At 41.6% G+C, this 19938-nt stretch overlaps 1 protein-coding gene across 4 annotated transcripts; it reads left to right on the forward strand.

Annotated features, from left to right (window-relative positions):
- The first annotated feature begins 5811 nt into the window (after nucleotides 1-5811).
- Nucleotides 5812-18215, forward strand: qki2 (QKI, KH domain containing, RNA binding 2). 4 transcript variants are annotated; one of them, XM_070927281.1, is made up of 9 exons: nucleotides 5812-5953; nucleotides 8368-8516; nucleotides 9745-9861; nucleotides 12787-12930; nucleotides 14162-14249; nucleotides 14456-14740; nucleotides 15501-15524; nucleotides 16156-16233; nucleotides 18193-18215. In XM_070927281.1, the coding sequence occupies exons 1-9, from the start codon at nucleotides 5812-5814 to the stop codon at nucleotides 18213-18215; spliced, it is 1050 nt and encodes a 349-aa protein (XP_070783382.1). The 4 variants fall into 4 exon arrangements, with proteins under 4 accessions (XP_070783382.1, XP_070783383.1, XP_070783384.1 ...); XM_070927282.1 differs by lacking the exons at nucleotides 15501-15524; nucleotides 18193-18215 and having other exon boundaries at nucleotides 16156-16238; XM_070927283.1 differs by lacking the exons at nucleotides 15501-15524; nucleotides 18193-18215 and having other exon boundaries at nucleotides 16159-16238.
- The last annotated feature ends 1723 nt before the right edge of the window (nucleotides 18216-19938 follow it).

A 19938-nucleotide genomic window follows, 5' to 3' on the forward strand; every position in this document is an offset into this window, starting at 1 on the left:
TTTTTTGGGGCTTCGTGGATCTGTGTAGAGGAAGAGATTATGCTGATTGTACACACAAATAAAGGATTTTAGAGACGTGATTCGACAGCGAATTGAGGACGTTGTGTTGTCTCGACCTTGAGTCACACAAACCTGAGATCAAGAGGCGAGGCATGCTGTGAGTGCCTCAGGGTTCCTGATTAAGTCAATGGGATAAGGGCAATTATGGCATTACTGCTTTCACATGGACATGGGATGACTCTTCACATGTCCAATGTAAAGACATGAGTATGTGTGTGGGGAGGGGGGTTATACACCAGATGCTTTCACTAACAAAATAAGTGACTTTTCTGGGTAAAAGTCTCTCTGGAGATGCATTTTTGTTATTGATTTCATCCATAACCTGATGTTTTTTGTGTCAGCTCTAGAATGAGCAAATACTTTGATCCCTTCAGCCTATATATTGATAGATAGAAACCAGCAAAGGTACTGTTTATCTATTTTCTCAAAACACAATCCACTATAAAACATGTGCATCAGAATTGAGATCCACATATTCTGCCACCACCAGACATGAGGAGCCATGATATCAAAGCCAGTGTGGCTTAGTTAGAGCAGATAGAGGGGGCGGAGCTGTGAAGAGTCAGCAGGAACGGCAGAGAGGCCAACTCTGAGCGGTATTTTTGTTGGACCAAAGCACATAACCAGCGCTGAGTAGATAAGAAGCTAATCGGCTTAAGATTAGCATGAGCCCCTCAACCAGGTGAGCAGGTGATGTCCTGCTGCAGGAATCACGTCACGGAGACGGAAACACAGAAAGACAGAGATGGAAACACAAACAAGAGAAAGTAATGATTTGATTTGATGAGTAGGATCAAAATGTATGTTATTTAACAAAAAACAGGCTGGTTTCAAGTGAAAGAAGGAATCGCTTTAGAGATTTTTCACAAAAAATAATGTGTAATATGTACAAACAAAGTAATCAGATTATTTTAGTAAGTAAAAGTACCAATACCACAATGTAGAAGTACTCCATTACAAGTAAAAGTCCTGCATCAAATATCTCACTTAAGTAAAAATACAGTATTTTCAGTAAAATCTACTTAAAGTATCAAAAGTACTCACTATGCAGCACAATGGCTCCTTACTGTGATATAATGCTACATATAATATTAAGTGATTTTTATTGCTAATGATTTAACATCTAAACAGTATTTTAATGTGGTAATTGGTTGTGACTATTTTATATATCAGTATTTCATATATATCAGGAGTTTGATCTTTAACAAGGTTTTTCATTCATTCAGGTTTTTTGTATACATCTGTAAAGTGAACAGTAAAAAGTACAATATTTCCCATTGAAGTGTAGTGAAGTTTACGTATATTGTAGTATGAAATGGAAAGTACTTAAAGATTGTAATTAAGTACAGTAGTTAAAATGAATAAATGTACTTAGTTACTTTCCACCACTGCATACACGAGTACCTCGGACTGACAAACAAATTAATTTTATTATCAGAGTGTTTCCCACTAAGTGGAATACAATTTGAGGGAAACACTGAGTCATTTTTTAGAAGAACAATTGTCAAATATGACCCAAAGATATTAAATATCAGCTATCATCACAATGTAAAACAGACAGTTTCAGTGAGTGGTGGAAGAAATATTCAAATAATTTACTTAAGTATAAGTATTAGCATCATCAACATTTAATGTGTATTATATCACTGGATTATAATTATTGACGCGTTTACTTTAATGTTGCAGCTGGTAAAATTGAAGCTAATTTCAACTACTTTATATACTGTTGGGTAGCTTATGAATTCTCCTCCCACCATCACCAAAATAATATATTTGTAGAAGAAACTAGCTTTAAGATACATAACCAAACAATTAACCAAATAAAACCTTGCATCTGATCCTTACTCACAAAAAGAGCATACTGCAGCTACTCCCACAGAATATCTATTAACTATCCTGTAAGAAACACAAACAAGCTGCTGGCAGCATCCCCCCTGTCATCTGTATTCTGCTGCTCTCTGTTGGTGACGACAGGTAATAAAATCAATGACAATCCAATAAAGTAGAACTCTTATATGTAGTTATTTCACTTTCTTTTCTCTGACAGTCTAATCTGTGATTTCACCAACACTCCCGCTGTATTGCTCTTTGCTTGCAGACATTTTTTATACCGTTCCTCCACAGATTTATTATTTTGACTGTGTCATTGACATACTTGCTGGTCATCATCAACCATTCTGGCCTCTCACTCTGGAAAGTTTCAGTTGCATTAAATGTCCACAAGAGGGTGTCTTTTCATCAATGATAATGTAACAGGGGTCGCCTCCCCACTATTGGAAAACCTTGAAGGTGAAGAAAAAGTACTAATTTAACAGAAACACATTGCAGTAAAGTGACTTTATATATAATGATGTACACGCATAAGACCCATTTCACTGACGGGACAAAAATTCCTCAGAATCCTTCCTCCAAACAAAATGGATTAAGGTTGGAAGAAAATGACATTTTCATCATTAATTGATGTGTTGATTACTTTTCTGATTAACTGATTAATCGTTTAGCTTATAAAATGTCAGAAAAGAGTGAAAAATGATCAACACGTTTCCAGAGCTCAAGATGACGTCTTCAGTTTGGTTGTTTTGTGCGACCAACAGACCAAAACCCAAAGACATTCAGTTTATAATGATGGAAAACATGCATAATGAAATGAAAATAACACGATTTTATCATTATTTCTCTCCAAAACCTTCAAATATTCAGTTTACAATGGTATACGACAGAGAAAAGTAGCACATCCTCACATTAGAGAAGCTGGATCCACAGAGTGACATTTCTGCTTGACTGGTGACTTAAACAATTACTCAATTATCAAAATTGTTGCTAATTAATTTAATCGATGAATCAGCTAATCTTTGCAGCTCCAAAAATGACGAGAGCTCAAGGTGACGTCTTCAAACTGCTTGCTTTGTCCTACCAACAGTCCAAAAACCCAAAAATATTCCATTTAAAAGGATTAAAAACAGACAAGAGCAACAAAACCTCACATTTGAGAAGCTAAAACCATAAAATGTCTGGCGTTTCTACCTAATAAATGACTTTGACGATTATTTGATGATCTTTGTCAGTCGACCAATCAATTAAATGACAAATTGTTTTGTTCAGTGGAATTTTTTATGGAATATATGAGTGAACAGATACATAAACTGAGTTAGATCATGTGGGAGATCTATTTTTAAAAAACAGGTTTAATTAGTCACATTCTGGATATGTGACTAATTAAACCTGTTTTTATTAACTGATGTTGAACTGTTGATTATGCATACAGGAGCTGCAGTGATGCATATACGCAACATCTGATCATTTAAAGTGACAATGAACACGCGAGGTGTCTTTACAGTGAAACAGGTGATCGACACGTGCCCTCGTGTTAACCGAGGTTACAGGTTGACCTTGACGTGTCAGCCAAAGGTCAGGGACATTACTACGTATCACATCTCACTCTGCACTTCACTATGGGGCTGAATAAATATGGCAGACAGAAAGAAAAGCAGAGGCAGAGGCAGAGAGAGAGAGAGAGGCCCGTGACTGGTAGATGTGTGGCCCGCTCAGAGGGGCATTGTTGGAGCTATGAGAGGACAATGCACTGCCCCCGCCCTGAATACTCGCCATACCAGCTGACCAGCCATTACTGACACTGCCGCCCCGTTACAATTCCTGCTGCTCTGACACACACACACACACACACACACACACTGCATCCCACCCAGTCTCAATCATAAGTTTAGTCTTACAATGCAAAAACACACTCTGCATATAACAGAGGACAGTGGAGAGAAACCAGGTGGGAGGCCAAGAGCCCCTGACAAAAGGCTTAAGTAAAGGCATGCATGGGCACACATATTGTCTCCCCTGTGTGTGTGTGTGTGTGTGTGTGTGTGTGTGTGTGGGTGTGTGTGGGTGTGGGTGTGTGTGTGTGTGTGTGTGTGGGTGTGCGCGCACATGTGTGTGATTTACAGCAAGTTAAGTTTAGACCCTCGCACCTATCTGTTCCCTCTGCAATAACATTTCAGCAGCAGCCACCCCAGAGAGAAGCAACGCACACATCGCACCTTCTTATTATTTCAGGATCCTCGACAAAAGTCCTGAATGTGGAGGGTGCGAACAGGAGAGGTTCGTGTTGAAGAAGTATTTGGATCGTTTACTCGAGTAAAAGTAGCAAAACTACACTGACTTCATGTCTTATCTTTAGGACTTTTGGTTGTTACTTTTTAACTTGCCACAATTTTCTGACAGCTGCAGTTACTTTACAGATTCAGATTTCACATTAAAAAACATGTGATAATCTTATAAAATACAAATATTGGCTTGTGACCCCTTAGTTTAGGCCCATTGTAACATTTCAGATGTCTATGAATCTGATTTTCCTCTCTAAACTTCTCAGATGGTTTCATTTAAACAACTTTTCAAGCCCCAGTGAGGGAAAATGATCCAACATTTCACAATAAAAGCACAGATTACAGAAAAGTCCAAATAAATGCATCCGCATTTGTGTAGCAGAGCTTTTTGTTTGCTCTCCCATTAATCAAATCACGACCCCTCAGATTTATCTAGTGACCCTTCGGAGGGACCCCGAACCCTAGTTTGGGAAGCACTGGAGTAAACTACTAAACTTTTCAGAAGCAGTATTTTTACTGCTGATACTTAAGTCTAATTTGATGATAATATATTTTTACTTAAGTAGGATTTTGAACGCAGGACTTGATGATGATGATTTGGTTTGGTCTACATTGTATTGTATGTATTGGTACTTTTAGTAGAGGATATCAATACTTCTTTCATCACTGTACCTCAAAACTGAACTTAAGTACAGTTCTTGGGGGCAACTGGAGTCTTTCAGTTACTTGTTTTTTCCTACCAACAGTCCAAAACAAAAAAAAAAGATATGATTTAAAACAGAGAAGAGCAGCAAATCCGCACTTGTGAGAAGGTAAAACCAGAAAATATTTGGCATTTTGTGCTTGATAATTGACTTAAACGATGAATCAGTGATCAAAATTGTTGTCAATTAATCAATTAAACTGCGGATTGTGTCAGACACACACACACACACACACACACACACACACACATCACAGGACAAGTGATGGACAGTAACTGTTGCGGAACAGGTGTGCATACCTATGTAGAGCTGTTATATTGTTATACTGTGGGTGTAGCGTGTGTGCGTGCGTTCTTGTGTGTGTTTGTGCGCGCGTGAGAGACAGGAGGGGGCTATGAGGGGCTGCTGAGGGCACGAGCACGAGCCTCCTCCCCTCTGATGGCGGAGACGCGCCGCGCGCTCCTGACAACCCACTCGTGCAGCTATACTGTAATCATATGATAGGGACTCGATCCCCGCTGCAGAATACCGACACACCGGGCGGACACAAGCGGAGGAGCCGGTGCGAAGGACACTAGCTGATGGCAGATTTTTAGAAGGGTTTAAAGAAGTGCGTGGAGTGCGTTAAAGTGTCGCCTGAAGTGTCAAACTGAGACAAACACCCCTCAAAAAGGAACTTTTCCAAACTCGGGAGAGAGTCGGACAGAGGGGGGAAGAAGAGAGGGCACACACACACGAAACGTTAACCGAAGGACAGTCGGTTTAACCGGAGCCGAGGTTTGAGTGTGATCAGCCAGCAGAGAGGCGGTCAGCGGGTCGCGGCCGGTGGAATCCCCTGGGGTCCTCGCATCGCTCGTCGGGGCGTGTCTTTTTGAACATTTCCCCATAAGTTTTTCGAGTAGCTAGGTCACTTTATTGTCGAAGCATAAGCCATGGTCGGAGAGACAGAGGTGAAGGAGAGACCCAAGTCCAACCCGGACTATCTAATGCAGCTGATGAACGACAGGAAGGTGATGAGCTCCCTGCCCAACTTCAGCGGCATCTTCACGCATCTGGAGCGGCTGCTGGATGAAGGTAACTCGGCTTCTCTTTTGGGGTTTTTCACTTGTCACACTACAGAGGAAATGAGTCCATCTTTTCTTGGCTGGACACGTTGAGTTTGACGGTCAGCGTTAATAAAAGTGACCGTTATTGACTTGAACAGTCATTAACCGCAGGAATTCCTCCGTGACTCCCAGGAAACGTGACAGTAATGTCATCCCACCCCGCACTGAAAGGTGCTACTGATGAATTATTAAACGTTCACGTTGTATTTAGGTGACTTAACACTGAATTCATTCATAGAGCTGTGGCTGCATACAACCTGAATTAAACATTACTATAAAAGTAGACTTGTGAATAGGATGTGTCCTTTTTAATTTGTTGAGAGCAGCAGATGAGACTCTCTCTCTCTCTCTCTCTCTCTCTCTCTCTCTGTCTCACACACACACACACACACACACACACACACACACACACACACACACACACAGGGCAGTTGGTGATGGGAACAAACAGACAGTTGTTAGTCTTTCCCAGTGACCTAATGCGCAGGCTTATGTGAATGCTGCAGCCCATCCCTGAGCAGCAGCGAGAGCATGTCACAGTGTAAAATATGTGATTTGAGGCGGCTTACAGGCCCCGAGACGTGCTGTCTGTGCAGCTGATCAATGCACTTGTTGATATCTAACATTTTTGCAAGCAGTTTTGAAATCACAGCATTGCAACACTTTTAATTTTTTAATGTTGCTCGTGTCCCCCTTTTTTGAATGTTGCTACAAGCCGCCAAGGCCTGCTGTTGCTACTGTTGTTGCACATCAGGATCACCAAGGTCCTGACTTTGTGCTCTGTGACAAGTCTCATGACGCAGCAAGGTTGCTCTCATACCAGACGACCTCTAGAGCCTGACAAATAGGTCAACCTAACATCTCTGGTTGTGTTCATGTTGAAGACCGACAGCCGGGCGCATTCATCCCTCACACATGATAATGTGACACCCATGGTTAGAATGAAAGGCATTGTGCCATGCTCATTTCAGACTGGCTGTATCTTCTGCCTGAGTTATGTGGACAGGGGCACAGTACCAAAAAGTTTGTGCAGGGTAACAAGAAAGCCTGCCAGTCACATATATTGTCAGGGTGCATGTGTGTGGCATATTTGGAAACACTGCGGTCGAGTCAAGTCTATATATAAACCAATGGCAGGTTGAAGTGTTAAGATAAGGCCTGCCACAGCTCCCTCCTTTATCTTTCTCTCCCTCGACTCTCTTGTTCTTCTTTCACTTCTCGTTCTCCTCCAGCAAGTTGCTCCCTGTTTTAACCGAAGTGTGACAAAAGCCCTGCTTGTCTGTGCAGATTTGTTTGTGTATGTGTGTGTTTCCTAATAGTCACTTTTGGTCTGTAACAGGTCAGAATGGGTTATTAGAGGATCATCATTGTCACTGTGGCTGTGGCTGTAATTATAGCGTCCTACTGTAGTTATTACGGTCAGACTTATCACTCTCAGAGTAGGGAGACATGCCTGTCAGCCCGCTTAGGTCAGATGATATTTGCGCCTCAAGGCAGTTATTCTGCCATGTGTGTGTGTGAGTTCAAGCCAGGGCTCAGTGTGTATGTGTTTGTGTAGTGCAGTAGTCAGTTATTATTGTGCTAGCGTGTCATTACAAAGGCATCACAGGCTAGCATCGGTCATTGAGACAACACTAAACAAGCAGACAGGCAGACAAACAGTCTCATTTATGATGGTGCTTCTGCACCAAACCTAAGCTATAAATTTGACCGTTATAAGAATTTGCTGATTTTCTCTGTTTTCTGTCATTGTTAACTGGATATCTTTGGGTTTTGGACTCTTGGTCGGACAAAAAATACATTTGTGATGGGAATCTTTCTCTACTTTTTGGCATTTTATAGATAAAAGATTTCTTGATTAATTGAGAAAATGGTCTGCAGATGAATGAGAATTGAAAATTAGCTGCAGCCCTCTTGCCTTCTAAGAATTTTGATGTTTTGTCTATGTGGTTGTTGAATAACTGTTCTTACTGAGCAGAACATTACAAACACTGGTGGGCAGAGTAGGTCACTGCGACCTCCACTAACATGTATGTTTTTTCCTTGCATTATTTACGGAGTGTGTTTCACTCTGTAAATAATAACACTGTTGGAGGAAGAAGAAGAAAGAGAGAAATTGTCAGTAATAGCAGAGACCTGATTACAAAGCATTGAGTGGTTAGATTCTACATTGTGGTGAAGAATGCTTGTGACTGTCTCCCTGCCTCCCTGCCTGTCTGTCTGATTGTCTAACTGTCTGCTGTCACACTCAGACTCTCCTGTAATTCTGGTGACAGTGAGTCATCATCCTATGAAACGGACGGTCTGAAGAAACATGACACTTGTCGTCCCTCCTGGACGTCCTCAGTTAGATTTACTCAACTTTCTGTCTCTGTCTCCCAGAAATCGGCCGGGTACGCAAGGACATGTACAACGACACAGTGAACGGGGGCATGTTCAACGGACGGGACATGGAAGAGCTTCCCGAAGCTATCGGCCCCGTGGCTCAGCTGCAGGAGAAGCTCTACGTGCCGGTCAAAGAGTACCCCGACGTGAGTGGTCAAATCCATGACCTTTGACCTTTTTGGAAGAGTTTCTGTTTACTTTTCGCTGTTGTCACTTTATCTCCTCTTAGTTACAGAAAGGCTGCCAGAAAGTCAGTAAGGCTTTTTTAATCACGGGGGACACTTCGCTTTGCATTTTATCTAAAAGCTGATTTCATTCTGAGATCATCTCTACTCACACCCAGTGATGTAATCTAGACTTAAAATAGATCAATAATGAACCCTGGGCAGTGTTTCCAGTGGGAAAGAAATTCATAATTTGCCATGATATTTTAAGATTCAGATTAATGTCAGTTTTGTTTACTCAAAAAGGCAATAAATAGGTGTAAAATCCCTCACTGCGACACAATTATTAGTCATAAGATTACCCATAAATATTTATAAGAGCTTAAAAAGGTGGATTAAGTATTTTCCCCCAAATATAAAGACAAGTGCACTGCAGTGAAGAGACTTTGCCATCCAGTACATCCCTGCTCACGCCAAGTACACTTAAGCACTTCAATATGAGTTGTGTTGATCCAGATTGAATGGCTCACATGATTTTCTCCATGCATCAGCTCGCCAATCACCAAATACAATGACAGGCTGTCCTCACTCACATGACAGAAGACTAACAGGACACACAGACACACACACACACACACACACACACACACACAGGAGTGCACTGGAAAATGGCTGAGATCAAGTTTAAATTTAGAGAGCAGTTCCTCTATCTGGATTTGTGTGTGTGTGTGTTGGTGAGAGTCGAGGGTTATCGTAGAGGCCGGAGCGAATATGTTGCAACTGTTACTGAAGTAGACTTTAGATCAAACTCAGGGAGACTTGAGGAAGACGCTGGACAAATGTTATGAGAGAGACAGAGGGATAGTGGCAAAGAAACAACACATACACACACACATACACACACACACACACACACACACACACACACACACACACACAGGGGCAGCTGTCTAGTTAATCACTCAGTCTTGGTGACAGATAAGGTTAAGAGAACGACGCTGTCCTGTCATGCCACCAGCACCAGCCAGCACCCATATAATGAGCTATTTTTGTCTCTCTTAGTAACACAAACACATCACAGATGCACAATCACACTCACACACAGCACATGCAGATACACACACATTGTAAAAGTGCAAAACTCAAGAGTTTGAGTCTGTGATGTCTGGGTCTTGTTTTTATTATCAGTGTGTTTTGCTCTTTTGTGTAGTTTAACTTTGTAGGGAGGATCCTCGGCCCACGTGGACTGACGGCCAAACAACTGGAGGCAGAGACCGGCTGCAAGATTATGGTGCGAGGAAAGGGCTCCATGAGAGACAAGAAGAAGGTACACACACAAAACACACATGATACATGCTTTCATTGTGAAATACGCTTATTCGCTTTCTTGCCAAGAGTTAGATAAGAACTTTGATACCACTCTCTTGTCTGTATGCTAAATATGAAGCTAGAGCCAGGAGACTGTTAGCTTAGCTTAGCATAAAGACTGGAGATGGGGAGACAGCTAGCCCGGCTCTGTCCACAGGCAACAAAATGCTCAAAGTCTTGTCGTAACCAGAGACTCCAGGAAGTCACTGCACCCAGCCAAGAAATAGTCCCGCACATAACCTCCATAAAACCACATTAACACAACACTTAACACAGGGAAATGTTCAGCAGTAATATCTCTATGTGACTTGTAGAAAAGTGCTGAAACATGCAAAAACCTGTTTTAGCCTGTAGTCCTTTAGACACCAAAAATGTTGTTTTTATAAAGCATTTCACAGGGTTGAAATAAGAATCTAACAGATTCAAGAAACAGTTAAAACAGACCGAATGTTACAAGAAACAAGTAATTAACTTCAATACTAATCTTTCTCACTAACTGAGAAATGATTTGACTTTGAGAGAGAGAGTTGGCTGCAAACACGTCTGTCTGTCTGTCTGTCTGTCTGTCTGTCTATCCATCTATCTATATATCTATATATCTATCTATCTGTCTATCTATCTATCTATCCATCTATATATCTATATATCTATCTATCTGTCTATCTACAGTATCTATCCACCCTTCTCTCACAATGAGTTTTTGGTGCTCAGTTTTCCCCTCCTGTCCTGGTGTTCAGTCCATCTGTTCTCCCTTCCTCTCCCCTGGTGTTTGCTGTTGGACGGAGTCGGCTCAAGCTTTCCAAACGGCAGGTGGAGCAAGTCCAGCATTCCAACCCACCCTCTCTCTCCAGAACATTCCCTACCCCGCACGCCCCTCAGAGAGAGAGAGGGAGAGAGAGACACACACAGAGACAGAGAGGAAGGAAAACAGAGACACAGTGGGAGGCAGCAGGGGGAGAGGAGAAAAAGATGTTGACTTTTGGTGTTTTTCAAAATGATACATCTCACTTGACAAAACATCCACAGAGGATACAATGTCCCAGCACACAATACTGAGACAGAAGACTTCAGAAGTTACGTTTTAAGTGGGGCTACATCTAACAGTTATTTTCATTATTGATTCACCTATTCAAAATTTTTTGATTAACTGATAGTTGTAGAATGTAAAGACTCTACAGACAGCCACGTTAGCAGCTCTGTAAAGCTGTACTTAAAGGAATGGTTCAACACTCTGGGAAATATGTGTAGCTGCTTAACACCACTCTCATATATGTCCCATAAAACATGAAGCGACAACCAGGAAATGGTTAGCTTAGCTTAGCATCAAGACTGGAAGCTGGGGGAAACAGCTAGCCTGGCTAGGAAGTGCACCCAGCCAAGAAATAGTTCCAGCACATAAAGGTCTTTAAACTTGTGCTGTTAATTAAATGTGTTTATAATTGTTCCACGCTCAAAGTGGAAGTGAAAAACTGGTCGTCGTGGGGGGGGGGGGCGTACATGTTCTGACAGTCTCTCCTGGAGGACTTCATACTGTTGTACTCGATCATTCACAAGTGACAGAAATAGTTGTGTAACAAATGAAAATGCAATGAGTGAGAAGTTCAGATCCAGCTACTTTCTCACCTCCACACAACTGGCCAAAACCGTCTTGAAGTGGGTGTGAATGTCGGATCGTCGGTTTTGGAAAGTTACAGAAATGGTCGGACATAATCCCCAAGTATACATGCGCACTTAACCCATTGGACAGATCCAGGCTAGCTGCTTCCAGTCATTATGCTAATCTAAGCTAACAATCTCCTGGCTGTAGTTTCATGTTTCACGGATAGATATGAGAATGGTATCAGTCTTTTCATTTAACTCTCAAGAAGAAAGCCAATAAGCTTATTTGCCAAAATGTCGAACTTTTCCTTTGAGCACAGCGGCAACGACAGTGCTAACAGGCTGACGTTTAGCAGGTAATGTTTACCATGGTCACAATCTTATTTTAGCGAGTTAGCATTACTGATTAGCACTAAACAAAAAGTTTTGCAGGTTTTATTTTATCATGAATGAAAGTAGTGGACAAAGTGAAATTACGACCTGATGATAGAGGAAAAGGCTCAGGATCACCAGAGTTATGACAATTCATTCTGAGGGGTGTCTGAACCAAATGTCATGACAATCAATTCAGAATTTGCTGAGATATTTCAGTCAGACATTACAGACATTGCCATTCTGACAGCCCCTGGAGTTAGTGTTTCTTAATGTGTCTGGTAAACTTGAATTGTAATACAATGATCTGAAACAGAGAAAAGAAGCCCATCCAGCTTGTGTTTGGTATTTTTTATAACTATTTGGTACATAAAGTTCCAAAACAGACAATTTGAAGAGTAATCATGTGCACCTGTTTTGTTATATGAACAACAGGGAAGGAGACCAACAAACACAACCAGCAACAGTGTCAATGTTTGGCATTTTTACATGATAATGACTAAAAGATTATTTATAAATACTGTTATTGTCAATGAATCAACATCTGAATACCAATTAATTGACTAATCATTTCAGCACTCGTTTTAATAAAGTGACAGGGAAAAGTTAAGATAAAAAGCAGTGGCAAAGAGTACTGTGATTTGGGGGAATGATACAGAAACAATCTGTGTGCCTTCATTAAATTGCAACACCAAACTTGTGTAACCACTGAAGAGCAACATGAGTCTGATAACGCTTCCAAAGCTGCATTACACGACCTTGAGCCTTGTGTGTTTGTGAGCCGTTTGAGGCCAATCCAAAAACTGAGCCAAAATAGAAGAAAAGTGAAATCCTGTTCCCTCTCTGCAGCAATGGACCGAGCTTCTGTGGCGCCTTCAGACGGAGCTTTTAAAATGTTTTTTTTCTGTTTCAGGAGGAGATGAACCGAGGGAAGCCCAACTGGGAGCACCTCAGCGAGGACCTCCATGTCCTGATCACAGTGGAGGACACACACAACCGGGCCAAGATCAAACTCCAGCGGGCCATCAACGAGGTCAAGAAACTTCTCGTGCCCGCTGTGAGTATCAGTCCGAACCCCTCAGCGTCAAATATTATGGACTGGACTGATGGAAAAGGCTGTGTGTGACTGGATGAGAGTTCACTGTGTTGGTATGCATGGAAGGGGGAAGGGGATTGTCAGTCCAAAAAGTGTGTGTTTGTGTCTTTTTTGTGTTTTTGTGTGTGTGTGTGTATGTCTCTGTGTGTATCAGAGAGTATGTGTAAGGGGTTAGGGTAATTAGGGAACACGCATAAAGGGGTTTCCATGGTAACCCCGGGTTGTTTGAAAGGCTGAGGGAATGAATGGAGAGTCTGTTCACTTGTTCTCCCCACTCCATCACTCCTTTCACTCGTTCACAACTCACTTCATTCCCAACTACTGGCTACAGTATTCCTTTTTCTCTCTTGGGTTTTTTTTTTTTGTTGTTGTCCACACAAGAGGACATTTTGATTGCACTCCTCAACATTTCTCACATTCTCCAGCCCACCTTCTTCCTCTGCTGCAGACACACATACATGCATACATGCATAAATGTGCACAAACATGAGAAACACATTGGAGCATTTCACAGACATGGACATACAGACACAGGGACACACACTCTCTAAATGATCCCCTCTTTGACACACAATCACAAAAGCACATATTTTGAAATCACAAGGCTCCTTCCTTTTTTGCCTCTGCATTATTTGCAACAATAGAAACAGACTGAAAAGATCAGCAGGGGATTTCTATTGCAGCAATCAGCCGCCACTTCCCGCTCCAATCACAGCACAGTATCGACCAACCCCTAAAAGTAATAGGATGTAAGACGTGTCTATAGGCAATCAGTCACTGAACACCTGTTAATCTATGTTTGTGAATGTGTGTGGAAGCTAAAGTTAATGATATGTGTTAGTTTAACCCAGCCGACCTTGCTTTGCGGCTGTAAATCAGTCAAGCTTTTCACCCAGCTGTAACTGGAGCTAAGAAGCTAGCGTGTTAGACACTGAATATGTCCTGTGTGGCGCAGTGGTTGTGTGTCTGGTCAACTCCCTGTCAGACATTGTTAGAATTATAACAAACCAAAAAGAAATCCAGACGTTTAGAAAACATTTAAATTGAATCTTACTTAGTTTCAGCATACTGTAACATTTGCTGACTTGTTGGCCAGACTCTCACAGAAGTTCATTCATTCACCGTTCAAATGGCTGAATGACAGTCGCTCGCTAAGTAAGCTCATTGTGTTGCTCTGCTTGTGTTGGTGTAGGCTGAGGGGGAGGACAACCTGAAGAAAATGCAGTTGATGGAGCTGGCCATTCTCAACGGGACGTACAGAGACGCCAATGTCAAGACGCGTAAGAATGACATCACAGTTAACATGTGGAGGAGGGTTGGTGGGTGACAAAGGAGGGGTCTGGGTACAGGAGTCCACTGTATATATGAACAATGCTTCTGTTTCTCCTGTTAAATAGTCTGTTTGTCCTCTCCTCTTCTTCCCTGTCTATTGTATGTGTGTGGGTGTGCGCATACTTGCATTATTGTATGTTTGTGTGCCGCACAGCCACCGCTGCCTTCCCTCTAGGGACCCCTCAGGCGCCTCGGATCATCACAGGCCCGACGCCCGTCCTGCCTCCCAGCCTGCGCAACCCTGCACCCGTCAACACGCCGACCCTCATGCCTCTGATTCGTCAGATCCAGAGCTCAGCCCTCATGCCGGGAGGCAATCCACACCCGGCGCTGGTGCAGCAAGGGCCCGAATCTGGAATCATCTACACGCCCTACGAGTATCCCTACACACTCACGCCCTCCATATTGGAATACCCGATTGACTCAACTGGAGTTTTAGGTATTTAGAAATCAAACGTTCATAACTTTCATACATAGTCAATGGATGTATTATGAGAACTGGATAACAGCTGCGCACCTATCGCATACGCCAAAAAAACGTTTTGATCAGTGTCTATGTCCTTGGCCCCGCCCGCTTGTTCCATAGACTTTACATTGAGATGACATCATGCGCAGAAAATAGCATTTCTAGACTCTCAGAAAGATTTACAAATATTGAATGTTCAAAGTCTAAAAATTCATTATACAAAGAGTCATAATTGGCCTTGTTTGGCATTCATGGCTAACTCTCAACTGTTTTATAGACATGCTGTATAATGGAAGTTTATGGGGGAAATGCTTTTTGCACCAGTTAAGTTCTGCACTGTCTCTTTCCCTCTTTATTTGTTTATTTAACTGTTATACATTAGCTCTCTTATAAGAGAGACCTGGCCAAGAAGTCACATAAAAGCACCCACAAAATTAATTTACAACATTCACACAAAGCACCATAAGACATGACAGAGAGAGCTTGACCTCCTGTTACGAGGTGTGTATCTACTTGCAAAGCATGACATGACATGGAGAACGAAGCTTTACGCGACCTAACGGCACAAATGTGACTAAAAACCTTAGTTAGGTGGCAGAACACGAGGCCACAGGGGATTCTTTTTTGCAGTACCACAGTTTTCCACTGGGGTAAATTGGCAGCTTTATCCAGCTCTTGTAATACATCCACGACAAATATTGATGCATGCAGAAGCTCATTGCTGGGCTAACAGTCCCTTCTCCCTGTGTTTTTGCAGGTATGGCTTTCCCAACCAAAGGCTAAGCGATAGCAACCCTTCCTAGCACACACACGGACTGGCTTGCAGAGACCCCCCCCCTTCCCCTACATACTTGTCAAACAGAGCGAACACTCAAAGTTTGTTCAAACTTTAGGATGACAGATTCCTCGACAGTCATTCTGTAGTCAAGTGTCCATTCCTGTTCATTTCCTCTTATTAGCAGACTAGTGTTGTGGTGTGACAGCTATTTAACTTTTTTTAATAGATCAGCTTCCGCTTGTAACTTTAACACATTTTTAGTGAACCCATAGATATTTTAGCGCCACTGTTTGTGATTTAATATATGTTAAAGCTTATTTTAATCACAGAGCTATAGAGTGACTTTGCTTACAGCTGATGTTGAATCTACTAGTGCAGCTTAGTGAGAGATTAGTGGTTTGGATTAATACTTTCTTTAGAGAACAGAAGACCACAAAACAACAACAATTCTGTCTCTTAGAAGCGTTTTTTTTACTTGTTTTCACCCTCAGCCTTGAACGTTTTGTACATTTCTGGTTTCACTGATGTTGGTGCCATGGGTGGACTGTTTGATGTCTTTCTGATGAGTAACCTTCTGTGTTCTGTTTTGGCGATGTCAAATGGCTGTTAGCAGGTGCCATGACCACTAAGGTACGACGCCACGACAAGAGAATCCATCCTTACCAAAGGGTAGTGACCCCAGACAGAGGTTAGTTAGCTCACCAGCCACTTTACATGTGTGTGTGTGTGTGTGTGTGTATGTGTGTGTGTGTGTGTGTGTGTGTTAGTGTGCGTGCATGCATGCAGACCAATGGACCAATTTCAGTTTACATGTGTCTGTAATACGGCATGCCTAAAAAATAAATAACTGTATCAGGCGAAAAGGTCACGCTGAAGCAGCTTCGGTGAAAAATGTGAAACAGTATTTGTTGCAGTGAAAGTGAAATAAGTGAGCAGATTTGGGAGGAACCATGTTAGGGGTGACAGCTGCAGCGGTTATCTTTGCTCGCCTGTTAGATAAACTGGACGGCTTGCAGGCCAGGACCCTCTCAATTAGAATGGATCGCTCCATTCATGTGACTCGGATCCTTGTGACTCTGGATTTGGAGTCGTCTCTCAGAAACTTTTTTGTTTTTTTATCTCTTCACTACTACTTTTGACCCTACGAATAACTGTGGGAAATTTTATTTATACCCAACTTCATTCCAGTAGATTTCCACAAATGTTTTTTTTTATTATTAATTAAATCCTGTGTTGTGCCCAATGACTATATGACATTTAAAGTAACAGTGATTGTCTTTTTCTGGAGATCATTCAATTCAATATGATCTTTGGTCTTTACTACTAAAACACAGCGTGTGATAACTACTGAGGTCTGTGTTACAAGCTCTTTTGTATGAAATACTGTTGTTTGTGGTCTTATCAGTCGCCCACTGGACTTTATCATTGGGGCTGTTTACATCTTTCATATATTTCCTAGCCAGAGTGGTGCTGTTACCATGTATTTAGCTGCAAAATAAATTTGTATATAGGGATTTTAAGGATTTAAGTGCTTATATGAAGCTTATGGAACAAGATCGCTTGGAAATACTTGTAGTATTATTATTTTTTTTAGCTTTTTTTAGTTTGTAAATTTTTATTTTTGTTTTTACAATATGCTTTTTATAGATGAAGTGTCTCCATGTAAACTTCAAACTTTATTCAAGGTGTGTAGCTACTACTGTTTTAGTCACCGCGAAGGTGGCAATGAAGGCAGTGTTTTGCTCTGTCTATTTAAGATGAGGTGACCTTCTCGATTCACAGGCCTCGTGACTGTTTTATGCAATAGAAATGGACTAGCTAGCTACAATATATGTGTGTATGTGAGCGGTGGTGCTCTTGTTGTACACGATGGACAAAAAACACTAAAAGGCAATAAAGATGACTATTGAAAAAAATCTCTAAAGAAAACCAAAGCCTCTAAATTCTTGTAGTTAGTCTGTCTATTGTTAAATTGTTTCTTAAGTCCCTCTAAAATCACCATCTCTTAACCTCTCATCACTATCTCTTATGGTGCCTCTTCTTCTAATACTTCACAGCAAATAGATCAAACCATAATCAATAATCAGATAATAATCACAACTGTTAATCATCAAGATCTTATGCCTGCTGCTAAACAATAGCTCTACTTGTCAGTAAGTGGAAGTATTTCTGAGGCCCAGACACTTTTCTCTGGAGATAAAGGTCACTCTCTCACCCACATGAAACCATGCTGTCTCCCTCTCTGTCCATGGTTTCACTGTCTGTCTGTGCTAGACGTAGCCCAGCTAGCATGAGTAGTATCACTATAGCAGCGTTCACACGACAGGAGGGGCATCTCCTAAAAACGTAACCCTGCAAACACCTTCATGAGCGCATATGAGCATCGCTAACCAGCCATTCCTTATGTCACCACCCGGTGGTTGATGTAAGTCCTTCTGAATGGTTATGCAGGGCTCATGAAGGTGTTATGCAGCTCTCATGTGCTGCCCCTCATGCTGTGTGACTGCAGTAGATCTGCCTTGTTGTCATCCTGACGCCACTAGCTGACACTAATCTCTCTTCTATCTTTTTTTCTTTTTATGTCCCCTTTTATGTGCCCTTTTTGTTTCCTTTCCACGTCTGTCCGTCTCTGTCTGTCTAACTCTAGCTGCCACGGCAACTAACCCATGACCCCTTGACCTTCTGACCTTTCCGCCCACTGATGACCCACCCATCTCTGCCCGCTGGCGTGCTCATTGGCCCACGGCCCCGCCACTCCCCCAGCTCAGCCAACCAGACCAGCACTTTGGGAACAACCCGGCTGCTTCTGTCTAACCAACCAACCAGACGACAGCGCTCATGGGAATAAACCTCAGGACCCCGCCCATCAAGTCCTAACCTAAACTTTACCAAACGTGCCTTCCTTCCAAAAGTCAAAAGCCAGTCTGAGAATGTTTTATAATCATTTGACAGTCAAAATCCCAATTTGTAACAGCTGTTGCCATGCAAAACCAGTAGACTTTACTGGGGACGGGCCCCAAACTGGTGAAGGGCTCCTAAACCAATCCCTGGCTGTGCCAAACTGTCTCTCTGAGCTGCCCTCCCCTCAGTCCATGTGATGCAATAATAATGACTCTATTAATAACATGGTAACTATACTGATAATGAGGGTAACGGTACTTATCCAGCACAGAAACCCTCCATAAACACTAAACTTAGAGATATATTGATATTTTGAAGCATTTTTTCCTCATCGGGCACTTCTTAATATCTTAATTTGGGAAATGTTTCCACACACTCTTTAAAGGCTTCTTCATATCATTATAACGCATTATAATTGGTGTTAAAATATTCACAAATTAACACGCTTTCCCTTGAAATGTAACACCAATGTGTGTTTCCAATGGCTTGTTTAAAATGTCCCTTATTATAATTTTGTGCTTCACTTCCTCAGAGGTAGAGTGATATCCATTTCTCCTTAAGACATTTGAAGGAGGAATACTTTTTTAAAAATCAGTGAAGCAAAATGCCAGCGCAGAAGCTTTTTTCATAAAGCAACAGGTGCTCAGTGAGGAAAAATAACAAACCAGAATCCAAAATGCCAAAGTATCTCTGAGTTTCTCTTCTTAGGTAAAGCATCTCAACACTGAGTCAACATATACAGCATAAATGCCAAGCATGTACAGTACAGACACACACACAGAGGGAAGATTGCACTTCTTTTGTCTAATTCTAGAGGATTTACACAACGATGCCTTTGCCTTTTCCACACTACAGTATTGTATGAGCTCAAACAGCAGTGCCTTTATTTATTGAGAGCGACGGAACAATGTTACACCTAAATCTTTAACCACTACATCGTGGGTTTGTGCCCGGCATGAAATGATGTCATTTTGGGTTTATGCAGATTAATTAGGAGTGCGGGAAATGTGTCGCAGGTCTGCATTTTATGGTTTTACATCCATAACTCTTCTCAATTCAGATTTTAGTGCCAAAAAAAAGAGAAAAAACGGTGTCTCATTTGAATTGGAAGTGCAATGCAGCATTGAAGCAGCAGCTACAACGTCTGAGATGTTTATGTGAGGTTCGGATACCTCAAGAGAACAGTGTTATATTTTATCTTTTTGTTTGTTTGTTTGTTTGCTTGATTGTTTTGTTGGAGATAAAGTCGTCCATATATATATTTTTGCATGTGTATCCGCTTTCTCAGAGGGCGTGGTACGGTTTTACACACACACATACATACACACACACAAACCAACCGATGCCTTGACATAAAAAAGACAAATATGGAGTCGTAACATCTGTAACAAGTTTATAATGTATTTTTATATTCTATTTTGTACGTGAAAATAACATTAAATGACCTTTTCAGATAAGAACATTATGCCTTATTATGGAGAATAATTTGATG

Source organism: Enoplosus armatus, chromosome 20 (genome assembly GCF_043641665.1).
Source record: "Enoplosus armatus isolate fEnoArm2 chromosome 20, fEnoArm2.hap1, whole genome shotgun sequence".
Lineage (NCBI taxonomy): Eukaryota > Metazoa > Chordata > Actinopteri > Centrarchiformes > Enoplosidae > Enoplosus > Enoplosus armatus.